The sequence below is a fragment of the Chelonia mydas genome, chromosome 2 (genome assembly GCF_015237465.2).
Source record: "Chelonia mydas isolate rCheMyd1 chromosome 2, rCheMyd1.pri.v2, whole genome shotgun sequence".
Taxonomy (NCBI): domain Eukaryota; kingdom Metazoa; phylum Chordata; order Testudines; family Cheloniidae; genus Chelonia; species Chelonia mydas.
In genome coordinates, this window is record NC_057850.1 from 136,593,470 (window position 1) to 136,613,924 (window position 20,455).

Consider the following 20,455-nt stretch of genomic DNA (forward strand, 5'->3'; position numbering starts at 1 on the left):
TCTGGACGCTCCCCAGTTTGTTCACATCTTTCTTGAAATGTGATGCCCAAAACTGGACCCAATAATCCAGCTGAAAGCTCACAAGTGCCAAGTATAGCAGAAGGATTACTTCCTATTTTGCAACATAACTATACATTAATTTTGTCCTTATCGTATGGATATTAGACAAGAAGTTAATTTCAAAGGCAGCATAGTGTTGCCATGCACTGTCAGACAATCGCTACATTTCAAATCAAAATTGGCAATGCTTCTGTGATGAGTAAAGCAATATACAGTATTTTTCCAACTCCACATTCTACTGCCAATCATTGCATGAATAGGAAATTTTTGAATGGAGCAGGGATAGAATATGACCTCTAAGGCATGATCCTGCAGTCTTTCCTCAGGCAAAACCTCCATTGAAATCAGTGCATGGAGTAACGACTTCAGGATGATGTGTCTGATTCATCTCTCCCCAGCACCAATTTTATGTCAAATTTGAGATCATTTGTGTTACATTGGTGTAAAACTGATGTAGTAGGGTGAAGAGTCTGGACCAAAGTCTATAGGACCCTGTCCTGTGAGAAGTTTGGTGTCTTCTGCAAGATGCACAGTGACGTCAGCTCCCTTTGATTTCAAAGGGAGTTGAGGGGTTTCAACATTTAGCAGAATCAGGTGCTTAGTTTGTACAACAAAAGCCAGCATGGTACTGAATACCTCCTGTGAACTGTTGAGCACACTCACTGCTGATGAAATGAAAGGGAACAGAGGGGACTCAAAAACCTTGCAGGATTAAACCCTCAATAAAGCTTGTAAAGTGTTTCGAGTTCCATTAGGATTAAAAACACCATATAAGTGCAGTATTCACATCATCATCAAATGCAAGATCACTGTCATGGGGTAGCATATTGGGTTTAATTCACCAATGCACTCCAGCTGCTTTGCATTGAATCAGGCTTATGATTTTTTTTCCTACCTAGGGAAGGATTGATATTTTGGAATTGTGTTAAATCTGCAGGAAACTAACTCTTGCAACAGAAACATCTCAACTAAAGGAGCCGAATCTTTAACTACCCCCATGCAAAGGAGACTAATGCTTGCAGAGATAGTAATTAATGAACAGCCTTTGGGCCTGCTTCTCCTCCATTTGAACTCGATGAGATCAGGATCAGACCTGACGTTTGTTGGATGTTTTAAATATCTGACATTCTAGTTAGTATACTTATTTGACAAGATTCTACATTCTTGGTTTCCATATACAAATTACTTCATGGCATTTTGTTCTGAGTTTTTAATTTTGTTTTTGCTGCTGGAAGCACTAAATAGCCATGAGTCAGATTGTTCCCCCTGCTCCCTGTGTGAAAGACTCTCTCTCCCTCATGGTTTCAGAGTAACAGCCGTGTTAGTCTGTATTCGTAAAAAGAAAAGGAGTACTTGTGGCACCTTAGAGACTAACCAGTTTATTTGAGCATGAGCTTTCGTGAGCTACAGCTCACTTCATCGGATGCATAGCATATCGTGGAAACTGCAGAAGACATTATATACACACAGAGACCGTGAAACAAAACTTCCTCCCACCTCACTCCCCCGCTGGCAACAGCTTATCTAAAGTGATCATCAAGTAGAGCCATTTCCAGCACAAATCCAGGTTTTCTCACCCTTCCCCCCCCCCACACACACACACATACAAACTCACTCTCCTGCTGGCAACAGCCCATCCCCCTTTGAAACCCCTCTTTATAATGTGCATGATAATCAAGGTGGGTCACCTCCAGCACTAATCCAGGTTTTCTCACCCCCCCCCACACCCCCCCCTTTTTTCCAAAAACCACACACACAAACTCATTCTCCTGCTGGCAACAGCTCATCTTACAATGTGCACAGCAATAATCCAAGTTTAACCAGAACGTCTTGGGGGGGGGTTTGCAGGAAAAAAACAAGGGGAGACAGGCTACCTTGCATAATGACTTAGCCACTCCCAGTCTCTATTCAAGGCCAAATTAATAGTATCCAATTTGCAAATGAATTCCAATTCAGCAGTTTCTCGCTGGAGTCTGGATTTGAAGTTTTTTTGCTTTAAGATAGCGACCCTCATGTCTGTGACTGCGTGACCAGAGAGATTGAAGTGTTCTCCGACTGGTTTATGAATGTTATAATTCTTGACATCTGATTTGTGTCCATTTATTCTTTTACGTAGAGACTGTCCAGTTTGACCAATGTACATGGCAGAGGGGCATTGCTGGCACATGATGGCATATATCACATTGGTGGATGTGCAGGTGAACGAGCCTCTGATAGTGTGGCTGATGTTGTTAGGCCCTGTGATGGTGTCCCCTGAATAGATATGTGGGCACAGTTGGCAACGGGCTTTGTTGCAAGGATAGGTTCCTGGGCTAGTGGTTCTGTTGTGTGGTATGTGGTTGTTGGTGAGTATTCGCTTCAGGTTGGGGGGCTGTCTGTAGGCAAGGACTGGCCTTTCTCCCAAGATTTGTGAGAGTGTTGGGTCATCCTTCAGGATAGGTTGTAGATCCTTAATAATGCGTTGGAGGGGTTTTAGTTGGGGGCTGAAGGTGACAGCTAGTGGCGTTCTGTTATTTGGATCTCCTTCCCCTCAACAGCAGCATGCCTCCTACTCCAGGACCCAGCGGAGAGCACTCCATAGGTTTAGGATCCTTGTCCCGGGAAGAGCCAGAAACTGGGCACACAGGGTACAGGCAGCCCCCTTGTTAAAAAAGAGTCCCCCATTTGACCCCACAGAGCTTACATGAAAAAGATAATACAGCCTGGGCCTGTCTTATCTGTTTACCTACCCCCTCCATAGCAATGGTCCCACTCTAAAAGAGGTCCTAGGAGCAGCTACAGTCAGGGGTTGTCCTTGGCAGCACAATGCCATTGGTATCATACTTCCACCAGCATGGATAGATCTGGATTCTGGGAGACACCTCCAATTGTGTAATGGTCCTTGTGGTTTATTTACTGAGGGACAAACCCTGAGTTCTCACCTCCAAGGGAAACTCCACAAGGCAGTCCTCATGGAGCTTTTCTTCTTTCTTAGTCCGCTGCTGCAAGTTTTACAGCAGAAGGCCACAATCCAGCTCCATGAACCATAGTTCATGGTATTAGAAATATAGTATGCAGTATGACAGAGCCCACATGCACATTTGGTAGATCTAATATTCTGAATAAAGAAAGGAAATTACCTTAAGCACAGGGTCTTCTTAATTTAGGAAGAAAACTATATAACCCCCTAATTTTTAAAGGATTTTTAAAGGATATTGTAAAAATGGCATGTTTTATAGGCTTTATGATTATTTCAATAACTCAGGGTTATTCTAGCAAATAATCAGGGTACTAACTTTAATTAGCAAGAAGCAAACATATATGGTTAGCATGAGTGAGTAAATTCATATCCGTGTATTCAGCATACACGTCTTTGAAGGTGACACTGCTAAAGAACTGCTCTCACAGAGGAAATGTTCTTTTCTACAAATTTAATTTATCACTTGCAATGGAGCAGTCTGTCAGGAAAATCACTTACCTGGGGGTATGTCGTCCTGCAAATCTCCTGTGGTTAAGAGGTCTGTGTTGTAGCAGGCCTCCTGCCTGCTCCATTTCATTGTAAGCATTTATTTTCTCTGCTGTATTTTTCTATTTTCTGTTATTTAAGCTCTTCATAAGAAATAGTTTTTTAGCTCTTCAGTTCTGAGCCCCCATGTTACTCTCTGCACATGTGCACAGAACGGGGTTTACACTCAGCCATCTGGGTTTGGGGCAAACATCTGGGGGCGGGGGTGAGCTGTTGACTCCGTATTATGTTTGCTGACTGATTCCACAGAAGTTAATCTCTGGGGACTTTGATTATTTTGATTAGGCGTTTGGGAACAAGCAAGCAGGCTGGTTTCTGCCAGATTCTTTCCCCAAAAACCTATGAGGGAAGCTAAAGCTGGTTCCTGCAATTTTTTGCTACTTTCTCCTACATATTATGGTGCACCTCTGGAGAGGGTAATCCAGGAGAAGCCATAGATTAGAGGAGATAAGAATTTGGGGGTTTAGCCAGCAAGGGACCTACATGTGGATGCCTGCCTCTGGAGATTTCCTAGAGCCATGTTGATCTCATAGGATCCACAGATTTAGGGGGTGGAATTACTGTTCTCTTCCATGGGGGCCAACCCATTCCCACAGAAGTACTCAAAGGGAATTCTGTGAGTCCCTACTCACGGAAATTCAATCCCTATGAAAGCTACTCCCAAGTAGGAAAGCATCAAACCCTCAGTTTAAAAGAGCAATAACTTACTATAGATTGTGAGGGAATGGGCTTAGACAGATGCTCAGAGGAAGTGTTTCTCTTGGGGCTATCAAAGCGAAGACGTGGCCACCTGCCAGCCTGAAGGTGCAGAGATGGTACTCTGAAAAGGCAGGTTGTGTCACAGCTTATAAACCAGTAGGACTTTTTGATCTCTTGGACTCCAGTCCCCTGAGGAGACTGAAGTAGAACTGCCATAAATAGCTCCATGTTCCAATATAAGGTCCTGGGGTCTGTCTCTCACGGGTTCTCCCCCATCATCAGCCACCACTGAACTGAGAAACCACTTAGGAGAGCTGAAGCTGCCCTTCATACACCAGGGTGAGGATCCTCTCAGGCCATAGACCATACAGGTATTTAAACCATTTAAATATCCGTAACTTCATCACACAGTTTTCTGCCCTACCAGTAGGAGCACAGTGTTCATTTCAACACCATACAATGTCCTCTCAAGATACAGCTACTGATTTGCCTTTTAACATAGGTACGTGGAAATTATCAGCCCCGAGGCCCCACAAACTGCAGTGGATAAGGGGTAGGGTAAGTGTGTTAAATTGGGGTTAGATTCGCTGACAGGCACAGCTGTAGTGATAATTTGTCCTTCTCCTACGACTTTCCATCCAAGGATCTCAAAACCCTTTACAAACATTAATGAATTAAGCCACACAACAACCTCTGCAGGGTGGGGTACTAATACCCATACTTCGTGGTGATTAGCGGCCACATTGATAGGCACCTTAAAAAGTAGCTGAGAGACTAGAGGACGAATCTGTAGAATAGAGGATATGTACATACCTCTCAATCTCCCAAGCTGTCAGTGTGAGAGGCCCCTTTTCTAATAAATGTAAAATGGCACTCTGACCTTCCCGTGACCTTATTTCAGGCATGGTAGTGGAGAGCAATTGAGCAGAGGGGTATGTGTATTTAAGAATCTTTGCTAACTTTTGGTTTCTAAGTTGAAGAAAAAAGGAAGAACAGAAACATTTGCTTTACCAATATCTGTCAATTGTCAGATCATGCGTAAAGTTAAGAAATCACTAAGATGAGTTGACATTTTTTCTTTTGTGTTTTTCTTCTATTCTTTCGTCCCTATTTTCTCTATTCTCTCCTTCTCCCAAACTTAAAATTGTTACTTCAGGTTTTCCCTGGGCCTCATAACCTAACCCAGGGATTCTTCCTATTGAAGTATAAATTATTTTATTTATATACCACAGTAAAGCAATATAAAACTGGGAATTGTACTCTGTGCACTGTTATTTTGCTACCACAGATAGATTAATCATGCTAACTGCTCCATGCACAATTTCCATTGTGACTAATTAAGAAATGTATGATCACTGTAACATGGCCGTTAAGGGTTTTATCATTCTTAGGAGGATTGGTTTTAGAACACACTATTCCTGTAATGGAATTTGCTTTTATCAGCTAACTCATTTTCATCAATTCACAGTGATTTTTAAATCAATTTTTATTAAGGAAATTGATCATGAGACTTGCATTTTAATATTTTTTAATCTTCAGATTGGAAGCCTTTACACATTTTTATGTATATTTCTAAACAGCAGAAGAATTGCTTTATCTCTTATCATTACGTTACACTGGATGGGTGCAGGTGCATTCAAAATAATCAGTCTCTCAGACCACAATATGGGGCCAAATTCAAACCTGGTGAAAGCCAGTGCAACTTCATTGACTGTAGCAGTGTTGCACCTGCTTACACTAGATTCGGAATTTGACACACTCAGTTCATAAACTAGTAGTAGTGTGCTATATAATGTCGAAGCACAAATGAAGAAGAAAAGGATAAATATAAAGTACAAATAAGAAAATACTGACAGCTTCACAGACCGTCAATACATCAGATGCAAACTGATGTCTGTTTGGAAAGCAACACAGCTACACCCACTCTCCTGCCAGAATCTTGCATTTATTGGACTACAGTTCCAAAGCAAAGTGTAGCACAAAAACTAGGTCTTTATGGGTCCTACCCACTGAAATCAATATATCTCTAAGCCTATGGAGGTTCTCCCACGAATAAATAACATTTTTATTGCTTCATTATGGTTTATTTTTGAACTGTCTTCAGTCAGGCTTTTAACAGACATTTTCCTATCTCGTTTTAAAGGGTGCAAAAAAAGAAAAAAAACCTAAAATAATACTTAGCATTTATAGTTCTTTTCATTATCAAAGCACTTTACAACTATTAATAAATTAATCACAAAAATAATTAAATGCATAAGATTCCCAAAATTTAACCTGCAAAAAATAAAAGTCCCCACTGTTGAGCCTGCAGTGATTAAGAATCACTTCCCTGTGCAAAAACCTTTTACCCTGGGCTAATAGGAAGATGCAAAGAAAGATAACCATACAACTTGAAAGAAAGGAAGAAATGTGTTGGCCAGCCAGGAAAGAGCTAAGTAACTGCATGTACATACACACTATTTACATAAATAAAAAGGTTAGCTAACAACTCCTTCCCTTAAGTTTTTCAATCCATGTTTGTAAGGAGAATGGAAAATATATATTTAAACTGACAAGGTAAAGGAAAAAGGAGTTCCCATTCTCTCATTATTAGGGGAACTATTTTCAAAGAACCCTGTAAAACCACACACAATTAAACCTCAATAAGGTCTAGTTTAAACTAAGTCTAGAGCAGTTGACTCCCTTGGTGTTGGTCCTTCCTTTTTCAAGTGTCATTCTCTAGCTAACATCATACCAAAGGAATGGCAGGACTTCATAACAGACATCTACCAACTCTGAGATACTAAAAGTAAAATCTACAGTTGGGTTTCTGTCTCTGTGCCTTGGCTCCCATTTCCTGGAGCTGTCTTGATGTAGTCAATTCAGTGTATTGCCTACACCAGGGGTCTCAAAGTCCAGGCCCGCGGGCCATCTGCGGCCCCAGAACCTCCCCACTGCAGCCCACGGAGGAGAGATGCAGGCAGACAGGCCGCTGGCAATGTCGGCTGCAGGCACTGCCCCCTGCAGCTCCCATTGGCTGCGGGAGAGGGACAGAGATACCATCACTAGTTGCTGGGCAGAGTCAGCCATGGAAGCAGCATCATTAGTTGCCGGGCAGAGTCAGCCATGGAGGCGGTGTCACGTTTTTCCACAATGAAAATAAACAAGTCAAAAGACCGAACAAGACTATCTGATGCCCACATTGTTGCAATCCTGACGGTTTCAACTGAGACCAAACATCAACAAACTGACAGAACTGAAGTGTTGCCAGGTGTCTGGCAAACACTAAAAACTAACAATTCTAACAGGCGAAGAATTGTATAAAGTTGTATGACAGTTTTATTATTTCTAAGAAATATGAAATAAAAAATACAATAGAAAAGTTTTCTTTTCTGAACATTGTCTTCAGTGACATTATTGACCCACTGGGAGGATTTGAGGACTGGCACTGGCCTACACTATAAATGCAAACATAGCAGAGTAAATGAAACAGCAAATCTTAATTGTCAGTTTATGTGTTTTATCTCTATTTCAGTGATAGCTATAAAATGGATATTATTTACATATCATGTGTTTCATGCTGCTGCATTAAACTGCCTGGGCTTAATCATGTGCAAAAATATATTTACACATGACTCCTCATTTGAGCAATGAGACACAGCAGTGTGTGCATTCATAGGTCATTAATTCATGGTACATATGCATTATGAGGTATCATTGCAAAGGTCTACAACTACCAACCACTGGCCCAGGAAAGTACCCTTTTTGTAGCTTATACTGCTGTTAGTTTATATGAAAGGATGATGAAAGACCGCATCATCAGGGATACGTTCAAATTATGACATGATTTTGTTCAAAATGGCAGAAAAGGCTGTATCTATACTGAATAGTCCTATGAAATCAACATATTTCCATGGTTAAGAAGTCTCAATAGCTGTGAAGGAGAACACCTCTGAGTTTGCCTTTCAGCTCCCCATTTCCTTCTATTGGTAGCACTTGTTGTTGAATGGACAAAGTTCACATGCCTACTGAGACCAGCTGTGTTGCCACAAGCTACCAGCGCTGGTTATTCTACCCGCTCTTGCTCTGAGAAAGACTGGAACTCCTCATGGACCAGCGTTCATCAGACCATGACAGCTAGGTTATCCTTCTCTGGTAGGAGTTAGCATATTTACCATTCCCCCAACCACTGTGGGGTGGAAAGATTATCTCCATTCCGAGATAGCCCGCCCTGAAGGCTCTTTGGACTGCTACTGTCAGCCACTCTCCAATAAGTAGCCTAAACGTTGCAATCCTGCTATGGGAGAGGCTGTTGGGATTAAAAATGGATGATCTAAACTCCTAGAATGGACGTCAGAGATACAAAGCAAGAGAATACTGCAGTACAAGGGCAATACATTTTAGGAAAACAAATGTTTAAGAAATTTCAGTTCTAGGGTCTGCAGTCCTTACTTAGGCAAAACTCTCCTTGACTTCAGTACGGGACTAGGGATTATCACAGTACACGTGCTAACAGACAGGTGGATGTGGAGGGACTGGACAGATCTGAATGAGGTAAGAAGGGGATTTCAGGTCAACTGAGATGTAGGCTGAACATAGGTCAAGTAAGTGTGACGAGAGAGTAGGAGACAGGTTATAGGGAAGTCCATGCAGACATCAGGTAAACAGGAGAGTGCAAGGGAACATGAAAACTCATTAGCTGAGAAGCAAGGGAGAAAGAGAGAGAGAGAGAGTTGGAGGACAGACATCAGTCAGTTAATGGAGATGGCCAAGGGAGTAACATCACAGGGTGAGTGAGGAGGAGGGTGAATGATTGGCTGGAGGCAGGCAGGAAACTTGAATAGGAGGACTTTAGTTGGGAGTAGGGGAGCTGTAAAAGGCAGGTGGGGGGGAGATATGCAACAGAGTAAAGCAAATATAGAGGATTATGGACCCTATGAGGAAGCAGTTTGCTCAAAGTCTTTGTTTACATAGATACCCTTACATGGCATGTTGGGGTGCAACCATTAAAATGCTTTTTGCTCATCTGTCTTTGACCCCCTTCTACGTAGTCCCATCATATCAACTGCTATTAAGCCCTGCTCTCTTTGTTAGGGTTGTTCCCTTTGTAGTTCTTTATGCTGCCCTCATGCCACATCTCCTTTCAGTACAATACACCTGTATAACTAGTGTGTTTAATCTTTTTTTAGAAAAATTAAAAGCCTGTAGGTTGGCTACTCCATTATACCCTCAGTTCCCTGACAAACAACTCTCAATTGATATTCCTTGCACAGATATGAACTTTTCACCCACTTTAATCACTCTGTGAAAGCTTGAGACACATTTTCCCGAAACTAGCAAAGATGTCTGTTTGTACTCCCTAGGTGGCTCTACCGACTGTACCACATACGACTGCATTTATTATGATCAAAAGGTACAAATCAGTGAATGGTACATAATGTACAATAGTATCAGTGAAAGCATTGTTCCTTCTCTTCTATGGACCATGCTGAATACCATTCTCATATCTTGAAACCCTTTCTGATTGCCATCAGAAGTAAGTGCTGGAAAAGCATCTTTAAAGGCAAGTGATCCTGCTCATCTAACTTCTGAGGGAAGAAGAGAAACCCAGACCTCTCCCTGGCTCTTTATTGAGTCTCATAAATTTCTGACACATTAAAGATGGCGCTTCTGTTTTTTAAGTGCAAAAAGCTTGTGTCTGTCTTTCTGTCTTCCCATTAACCTCCTTAGTCCAAAAAGTTTCAAATAAGCTTCAGATAAACATACAGCAGAGACATATTCTGCAGTACTCCTGGCTCAAAGCAACTGCAAAGCCATTTTAATTGGCAGGTTCAGCTGGAAGGCTAATGTAGTGCCAATCTTTAAAAAAGGGAAGAAGGAGGATCTTGGGAACTACAGGCCAGTCAGCCTCACCTCAGTCCCTGGAAAAATCATGGAGCAGGTCCTCAAGGAATCAATCCTGAAGCACTTACACGAGAGGAAAGTGATCAGGAACAGTCAGCATGGATTCACCAAGGGTAGGTCATGCCTGACTAATCTAATTGCCTTCTATTATGAGATTACTGGTTCTGTGGATGAAGGGAAAGCAGTGGATGTATTGTTTCTAGACTTTAGCAAAGCTTTTGACACGGTCTCCCACAGTATTCTTGTCAGCAAGTTAAAGAAGTATGGGCTGGATGAATGCACTATAAGGTGGGTAGAAAGTTGGCTAGATTGTCGGGCTCAACGGGTAGTGATCAATGGCTCCATGTCTAGTTGGCAGCCGGTGTCAAGTGGAGTGCCCCAGGGGTCGGTCCTGGGGCCGGTTTTGTTCAATATCTTCATAAATGATCTGGAGGATGGTGTGGATTGCACTCTCAGCAAATTTGCGGATGATACTAAACTGGGAGGAGTGGTAGATACGCTGGAGGGCAGGGATAGGATACAGAGGGACCTAGACAAATTGGAGGATTGGGCCAAAAGAAATCTGATGAGGTTCAATAAGGATAAGTGCAGGGTCCTGCACTTAGGACGGAAGAACCCAATGCACAGCTACAGACTAGGGACCGAATGGCTAGGCAGCAGTTCTGTGGAAAAGGACCTAGGGGTTACAGTGGACGAGAAGCTGGACATGAGTCAGCAGTGTGCCCTTGTTGCCAAGAAGGCCAATGGCATTTTGGGATGTATAAGTAGGGGCATAGCGAGCAGATCGAGGGACGTGATCATTCCCCTCTATTCGACATTGGTAAGGCCTCATCTGGAGTACTGTGTCCAGTTTTGGGCCCCACACTACAAGAAGGATGTGGATAAATTGGAGAGAGTCCAGCGAAGGGCAACAAAAATGATTAGGGATCTGGAACACATGACTTATGAGGAGAGGCTGAGGGAACTGGGATTGTTTAGTCTGCAGAAGAGAAGAATGAGGGGGGATTTGATAGCTGCTTTCAACTACCTGAGAGGTGGTTCCAGAGAGGATGGTTCTAGACTATTGTCAGTGGTAGAAGCGGACAGGACAAGGTGTAATGGTCTCAAGTTGGGGGCGGTTTAGGTTGGATATTAGGAAAAACTTTTTCACTAGGAGGGTGGTGAAACACTGGAATGCGTTACCTAGGGAGGTGGTAGAATCTCCTTCCTTGGAAGTTTTTAAGGTCAGGCTTGACAAAGCCCTGGCTGGGATGATTTGATTGGGGATTGGACTAGATGACCTCCTGAGGTCCCTTCCAACCCTGATATTCTATGATTCTATGATTCTATGAATGAAGCAGCCGGGGCACATCATTGATTCTGACCCACAAACTTTGGGGAACTTATTCAAACCAAACTGAGTGACTGACCTTTCTGAAGTTCACCCATCACTCAATTTGAATGGATTCACTTAAACAATCTCTCTGGGAAATTATTAAACTGTGCTCATTACTTTGTCAGGGACCACTGTAATGCTGTATTTTGCTAATGTTGGATAGAGAAGTGTGTTTAATTTGCATGTGCTCTAAGATGCTAGGGATCAAACAAATATTTGTGCACAAGATACTTATAGCATATGCAAGGACAATATACTATGTGAATTAGAAATGGTTTTATAGTCAGCTACATTTCTTTTAATGAGCAGCTAGAGACATGCTGGTAATGCTTTTATACTTTCTTATAATATCTTTAAGGGGCTTGGTGCAGGTTTGCAATTAACAAAATGAAAGTCAGTCATGATGCTGCCTAGACACAAGCCATCTACACTACCCTTTATTATAACTGAGAGACCAAAACCATTGTTAAATTGTCATTAAGTTTGAAAAGGCATGTTAATAATTTAGCCTTATAATATAATATAGTTATCAACTATTAAAAGCCATTAACCATTAACTATTAAAATTCACGCATACGTGCCCTTCTTCATTACTGCAGCCTTTTCCATTCGTCCTTTGAGAAATACAATCTTGCTCCCTTAAGTCCATTCATTAATCTATATGGCATACTACATTTTGCATTCTTCCTTTAAGATCTGCTCTGCCAAACGATCTCACCTATAAATTCAGTTTTCCTTTAGAAATGTTTGGTGCTTACTTCCATAGTGCCCTCTTTGCATGTGAAGATGTCCTTAAAAAAATTTGCAAAGCCACTACATTATTCTCTTTTAAATCACACAGGACTCACCTCTGCTGTGATGCCTACAAAATATTAGCTAAGCAGTTTGTGAACAGAGACTGCTGTTTGCTACACTAAACATAATCATTTCCCTGTTTCCTTTTCCTCCCTGATCAGTTTGTTGCATCCAACTGTTTTCTCTCATTGTATGTTGAGATTGTTAACTCTTGGGAATAAGGTCTGTTTTTGCATGTGTCTACAGTACCTAGCACAATGAGGGCCTGATTGGCACTACTATAGCGATACAAATAATAAATAAAAATAATATCCAGAAACAGAAATTAAATATAATGACCTACTTACCAAATGTTTTCTGTGGTAATTCTGTGACAATTATACTATCATGGAAAAACTGTGAGGGTAAAAATTACAGTTTACGAGACCATCCGTTTATTATGCTGACATTTGAGATCAAAAGTCACTTCTTTGAATTAAATAGATTGTTTTAGCATATTTCCTAAATTATTATTAAAAATAATAATAAAAGCTCTCCCAACAGTATTCTTCCCAGGCAGGCTGTGAAATGTTGCTGTGGAATGATCTTACTGCCAGGGATAATGAGAAATACATACAAATATCCCCAGTGTAGGACCAAGAGGTAGAAGCAGCCTAGAGGGAAAAATTCACATATTTCTAATACCAGAATATATACTGGCTCCAGGGTAGGATTTTCTTTTAGCATCGCAATAATATACCGAAGCAGCTTTGCCACCAATATTATTATCTCCCTGCAGGACAAGGATGCCCGCATAGCTTTGAGAGACATAATGCTAATATATTGCTTCCATCAGAGTAAGATCTACCTCCTAGGCAGGATTCGTAGTTTTCTAATTACTTAGCCTTATACCCAGAGTAAAATCAATATCTCTTTGAGGACTCCGATGTTTTCAGTGAGTTAATTTTGCCCTCCTTGTTGCCCCAAAGCAGGAATCTCACCACTGACATTTGATAGCAATACCACTGTGGCAGGGTCATTTTTCAGAGATGGGTCTTCCATGCCTCACAAACAAGTAGCTCTGGACCAAATTAAGGTCAGTGGAGTTATAACAGTAGAGAAATTGTCTCTCGGAAGCTGTAGGGCAATATTTCCGTAGGTAAAAACTAATTTGTGATCATTTTCTTCATATTAAATCTATTGGAGGAATAGATTTTCTCTGCAGTATTATTTTACTCTGAAGGCAAGTTCTGTCTCAGGATAACTATAAATTAGTGTCACCTTTGGGGGGGGGAAATCCTGATTTAGAGAAGGCAGAAGGCTAAAGCATTAGAGAGACCCTGTCTTGGAAAGTACTGTAAATCCTAATCTGGAATGTAGCTGTCTTTTTGTAACTTTTACTGGAAAATACAGCAAGTTTTATTATTGCAAAGACAGAACTGCATTGTACAAATGCTAGACTGAACCTACCTCAGACATAAAATGAAATCACTTTGGTGATGGAAATCTTACCTTGGAAGAGTAACTTCCTAATTTGTAGTGCCAGGAAAATCCTGCCCTAGAAACAGCTGCTTTGTTATGATTCTACCCCAAAGTTATGTCTATTTAATTTCTCCCTCTTTTCCTTTATGAATAAACCTTGGCAAATAAAAAAGGGTTTTTTTTGTTGTCATGCTGACTGCCATATTCAATCAAATTATGTAAATCCTCTTAAAATGTATCAAATCAGTTGTGGGTCTTACAACATTTAATGTTAGAAAAAAATCAATTTATTTGTAGATCAAAGTGGTTCTGTACAAACCCTGCTGGAATTAACAATGATATTTATTTTTAGTATCTTTCTCACACAAATGGTCATATCCTCAGTGCCCTCTTCTCCTCTCCCTGCTTAAGCTCAGTGAGACTTCCCCAGAGTTACATATTGTATCTGCCACTAGCCCAATTCCCCAGTCTTCCTGCTGGTAGTGCTAGATAAAACATTGCTGACACCTGAAGTCAGGTGTTTCATGATACATTTCTATCTGCTTTCAGGAAAGACTCACAATATTGAAAAAAAAAATGTCAGTGCAAATGTTCCACAATTAAAATTCAAAAGTCAAGAACTGCAAAAGTTAAGGATCAAAATTTGCTGTCATTTATGACAGTGTAAATCTGGAGTAACATCATAAGCATCAGTGGCATTATTTGAGATTTGTGTCAGTGTAAATAAAAGCAGAATTAAAAATATATCCAGTGATAAAGAATCTGATTCTCCTCTCACTTACATCACTGTAAATCATCAGTAGCATAACTGAAGTCATTGGAGGTACACTGGTGTAAAACTGGTGTAACTGAAGGAGAATTCAGTCTATAAACCATAGTAACATATTCATTAACAAGAAAAACAGAAATAGAAAACACTAAATGTGTGCAACACAATCCAGTGACTGTGGCAATAAGGAGCTTCACTTTTGCATAATATAATTTACTTCCTTTTTTACTGTGAAGTGTTAATATTGCAGTAGTGTTGGGGAGAGATTCGGTGCAAAACCATTTTGTTTGTAAAGCACTTTAGAAGCCGTGGAGATACAAATGTAATATAAATGTAAGCTGGTTATTGTAGATGAGAGGTGTTCCCTGACCCATTTTGTGTCTCAGAGACATGTAGTGGATTGTTGCCTCTTCATTACAGTTTTTCCACAACCAGCTCATGTGATCTAAATTAATTAATTTGGATTAATTCACACTAGTAATTTTTATACATAGATATATTTGTTCTTCTCCCGTATCTTCTTTTAAAATAGCTAATAAATTATCTGAACAATAAAAATGTAGGGAACATTGTGTTACAGTATGACTTGTAACAGCCATGCTTGTTAACACTAGGACCTCTCAAATGAGGAATTCAGTAATTTTCTGTTTTACAAAATCTGCACTGTTGTTCTTCCGACGTGAGTTGCTGGTTCAAAATAATGTTACTTTACAAAATGAATCAATTCTTTAATATTTAAACCAGGTTTGGCCTGTCCAAGTAGCACGTAAAAAAATATTTTATTCATACAACTGACTGAAATAGCCTTATTTAAAAAGTGAAATGAAACAGAGCCAAATTCTACATTAAAATGCATGCAATTCCCATTGATGCTGATGGAAACTGCATACACATATTCAAGGGCTGAATTTGATCCATGGTATCATTGTGCTATGAAGCCACGCAAACTCAAGAGTTGGACGTGAATTAAATATTTCCTGAATTATGCATAATTACACTGAAATGAGCTATCTCAGCCAGTCAGAAGGCAGGGATGCTGTACCACATCTAATGTATAACTCTATACTGTTCCCCACCCCCCACCTCCCAGTTCTGTAATTTTCCGCTCACTGATCGATTCTGTATGTCTGATACTGATTTGAACCTCTCTTGCTTATTTTATCAACTATGTGCAGAATAGAAGTACCAGAACTGCTAACTAGTGAACTGGACATTGTTCTGGATCCAGTCTCATATCTGGAATGTTCATGATTAATTATAAGTCGTAGTATCAGCTTGATTGTATTTATATTTGTTTTCTGCTGCGTAACCATGGTACCATTGGCAGGCATCCAACGAAACCTATATATGCATACATTTATGTTCTCTTGTGGTGCAGTGATCCTTGTATTCCTGGCCAATTCCATAGAAAAACTTGCTCAGGAGCAGTCACGGTATATTTTCATACTCAGAATTAAGGACTGTGGTCACTAGCTGCCAAAGAGAGGGCAGCTTTATCATACAGTGCCAAAAAGGAGCTGAAATCCATGATCTGAAAGAAAGGGGAGCATAAATATCCCTCTCTTGTTTAGGTTGAGCAGTTGCTATAGGTAAAAAAAGGAGCTTTGTCATGCCCTCGATGGTTGGTACAGGGAAAGGAAGAGAGAACCTCTACCTAATCTAATTCATCCATTTTTGTGATTCTATGATCCTGATCAATGGTAGTATTAGAGGAGTGATGACTGAAACAAATGGCATAAACAAACAGCCTTTTACAAATCTATTTTGACAGGCAAGCATGGTCTACCATATTCTATGACTGTAATATTCAAATGACTATAGCAGATATGCAACTATTAATTGGCTTGTGTTAAAAGGCATAAATGAATGTAATAAATGTTTTTGTTATTGAAACACTTATTACTGGCTACAACTACATATTAATATTTGCATCTATATGGCTGTTCTTTGGCAGATACTATTATAGGTACGTAGGGGAAAAAGAATTGCACAGAATTCATATGACCACTTTTGTACTGCATCTGACATTTAAATGAAAAATCTAATGCGTATTACAATGATGAAATATTAGCTGCACAGAAACAAAAGCATTTGAAGTCAAATGTTAAATTCTAAATTGCAACACACTGATAATAAAACAATTGCACACATTTTAGTGTGTTATGCTTCCATTACAAGGAACTTTGTTGCGTGAGTTTCTGGATCTGACATTGTCACAAAATTAATTTGATATACAATGATTTTACTGTGACAGTACATGGATTTTGGTGTATATTGTATTATTAATGCATTGTTCCAAATGATTGGATAGATATTCACCATTGCAGATAGCATTGTAAAAAAATAACAATTTATGATGGAAAATCTGACATAAGGACACTCAAAGGGCCAGTCTTCTGCTTCTTTTGCCTTTCAGATTCAGACACCAAGAGTTTTGTTTGTAACTTCAGGAGTAAGCTTTTAAGCACTTACTATATGCCATCTTATCAGGGCTTGTAATATCTGATTGAGAAGATCTCTCATTACATTTCAGGCCAGAAAGTAATATGGATTACTTCCAGTTACTTGTCCTGACAATCAGGTCATTCCCATCTTGAGAGTGAATGATGGTGTTGAGCTGATTATTTCACCCAAGATCCTGATCCAGCGCCACTGAAGTTGATGGGAATGTGTTCACTGACTTCACTGAGAGTTGCATGTGGGCCCTAGTCTCTTCACTGTTCAGCTTGTCTTCATCTTAGACAAGCGGCTATATTAAACTTGTCCCTCCGGAACAGGGCCAAGGCGGTTTGATGTGGCAGTGTGGGGAAGTTCTGCTGCCTGTGTTGTACGTGTCCAGGAGTTAGGTGTAAAATTTCCGTCTCCAGGACTGCTGGCGTGGTATCTTTCCCACTCGCTACATTCGTACAAGCAACTCTTAAAAGATTTCTATATGTATTTAAATATGAAAAAAATTATAATGGAGAATCACAATGACTATGTCTTCCTTGTGTCTAACATACAAATTCCTCTACAAAAATGCACTGCTCAGTTTGATAGAAGATTTAAGTTATAAATGTTGAGTAAGATAATCCTTTGCTAGATATCAGACTGCAACACAGTGCAGAGAAACCTCACCTCCGAATCACTAATATTTATACAACTCAAACTACATAGAAATAACAATAGCTTTTTAAAGCATATTATAAAGTACAATAACATCATTACACCCAGTTAATGTACAGTGAAGCCTGCTACTCATTCACAAAGAACGCCAATTTGGATGGCTTCAGTACCTTTATACTATCCCTATCAACTGCTACACAGTGATGATTTTATTAGTAGTGATGCATCATCCCAGCCAGTTTGCCTTGGGCTCACTTAAATGGTGTTGCTATAATGGGGTAAGGAAGATATGGACTGGCCAGCTTCTGCTGGGCTCTCAGATCTCTTTGATTTACACTTTCATATGTACTTAGCTTTACTGTACCTGTCTCCTTTGCACAAAGACAGGATATAACTCACACCCTGAAGCTCTCACTGATATTACCAGGGACTATTAGTAGAGGTCCTAATGGGCAAAGTGCTGCTTAAACATATGTTTGTATAAATACGGCTAATGACAAGATGATACTGACAGCAAATTATAGACCTGAAATTATGAAAATGGCACTAACACTGCCTTATGTATTTTCCCTGTATCTCCCCCATCATTCTTCCTTTAAAGTTCCTCAACATTCTCCCTTCATTTTCTTTCCAAAAAGGCAAGTATGCCATGCGGGACCTGGTCCACCGACTTCCAGGAGGTAACAACAGCAACAGTTCAGCAAGCAAGGCCATGTCGGATGACACCGTTACTGCCATTTGCTGCACTCTGCATGAAGTCATCACTAAAAACATGGAGAATGCCAAGGCCTTACGGGATGCAGGAGGCATTGAGAAGCTGGTTGGCATTTCCAAGAGTAAAGGAGACAAGTATGTTTTGTAAATCACCTCGCACCTTTTGTAACATCTTTAATAGGTGTAATTAGTACTAAATGGGTTTGTCTTGTCTGGTGAAATCATTAGCTTCGTTATTAAGTTTAATCATAAATCACTTGTGTTAGTAACCGTGTCAGATGTTGGAAGGGAGACAGGAAACAAGTAACCCAGTATCAAAGTCCCTGCCAGGGCTCATTTTTGGCCTGCTTTCACTGGCAATGTGCAGCATCATGAATAATAATTATTTATAATAATGACTGGCATGAAACATTTTATCAACATCAGGCAGTAGCCTGAGACATTAGGCCCCTGTGTAATGGGCGATGTGCCATGGGAATAACCAGGAGGACACTGTGAAAGGATTTATGCCTCACAAAGGTACTATTCTTCTCCTACTCCCACTTGCTTTGGGAATGCCAGAAGTAAGTAACTTCACCACTGTGCATGCTGCAGCTTACTCCCCACCATACAACAGTTATTCTGGCTGGCAAGTGGGGGATGGGGCCACAGCTCTTTCCACTCCCTCACCCCCGTTCCCACTCCCTAGTTTGTTAAGAAGTATCAGGCCTTCTGTCTGCTACATTAAATGGCACCAATACATGTAGGAGAAGACTCACACCTAACTATGATGCTCTTAGCAACAGATATGAATGCATCTTTTTTTTTCTGAGTCAGTGCACACTGTTGACAAAGCGATCATTGGATCCTCTCCTTTTGCTGGGAGTGGTTGCCTAGAATAGCTTGGTTACAAACAATATACATCAAACTTCCAGAGGTATGGTTGCTTTGCCTTCTGTGGGACCATGTCAGTTTGAAAAATAGATGATTTCACTCTAATGCATAGATCCTTCTTTCAGAAGGGGGATATGTTATCAGCACAGAGGCAGCTGCAGCCTCGTGGCTCTAATGTGGCTCCTCACAGCCAGTCTTCAGCCTGAAAGAGGAATCTGCCCACTCAACCTGGTACTGGAGCAGTGTGCTGGGCTAGGCAATTAATGCATAGCTGACACAATTCAATCTTATTCCCTTTTCTTCTATTATTATTCTCTCTCCTTTCATGCTTCTCACCCAGTACACTCTCATTATTATAACTCTGTCAGGAATTGATAAGAGTAGCAGCATTACTAATTGTGGTGATTCCAGTTGTGGGAACTGCCCTTGTACTGCTGACTCACCTTAGTAATAAAACATATTACAATTTTTATTATAAATAAATTACATATTAAACTAAATTAATTGTTGTTACTAGATCAAATTAACTGCTGGCATAAGCAGGTGCATCTCTATTTTTCTTCAGTAGAATGTGCCCACTGACACCACCGGGGAATTTGACTCCAAGTTTATCCTTCTACATTAATAAAACTTAAGAAAATCTACAAAAACTGTGTATTTGTCCAGCTGTATACTACTCCAATAGAGATCATTATTACCTAGTGACATTGGGGCTGGAGTTTTCAAAACAGCCTAAGAGAATTAGCCACCCAACTCCCATTGATTTAAATGGGATTTGGGTCTCCTGTTAGGGTCTTGAAAATGTCAGCCTTACAGCATATGGTGAGCCAAATATAACCCCTAACTGCAAATCCAGTGAACCTAACCTTTTGAAAGCCATATATTTCTAATAGTCTAGGACATGTCAGCTAATATATGTTTTCAGAATGCCCAAATAATAATTGTAGTGCCCTCTATAAAGTGTTTTTAGACCTACTGATGAAAAGCATTGTATAAGAGCTAGATATGATTATTTTTATTGATTTTGTAGTTGTAGAACAAGAAAATCTATCAGCACATGATACCAGCTCCTCACCTAAAACAGGAGTTTATACTCATCTTTCAGAGATATGAGACTTTTTTCCCATTCCTTCTATCTTTTTCATTTCTTTCATGGAGGTTCCATTATTTCAAATAATAATTGTAGAAAGACTATCTTGCCAACCTGTTACTTAAA

The 20,455-nt window shown here is 40.2% G+C and overlaps 1 protein-coding gene across 13 annotated transcripts in view; it reads left to right on the top strand.

The window, feature by feature from the left end:
* CTNND2 (catenin delta 2) overlaps window positions 1-20,455 on the top strand; it is a 1,164,839-nt gene that overhangs the window by 1,094,886 nt on the left and 49,498 nt on the right. For all 13 annotated transcript variants that reach the window (XM_037893329.2, XM_037893327.2, XM_037893326.2 and 10 more), the window contains one exon: window positions 18,291-18,501. In XM_037893329.2, coding sequence (XP_037749257.1) covers window positions 18,291-18,501 — 211 coding nt within the window. The remainder of the gene's footprint in view (window positions 1-18,290; window positions 18,502-20,455) is intronic.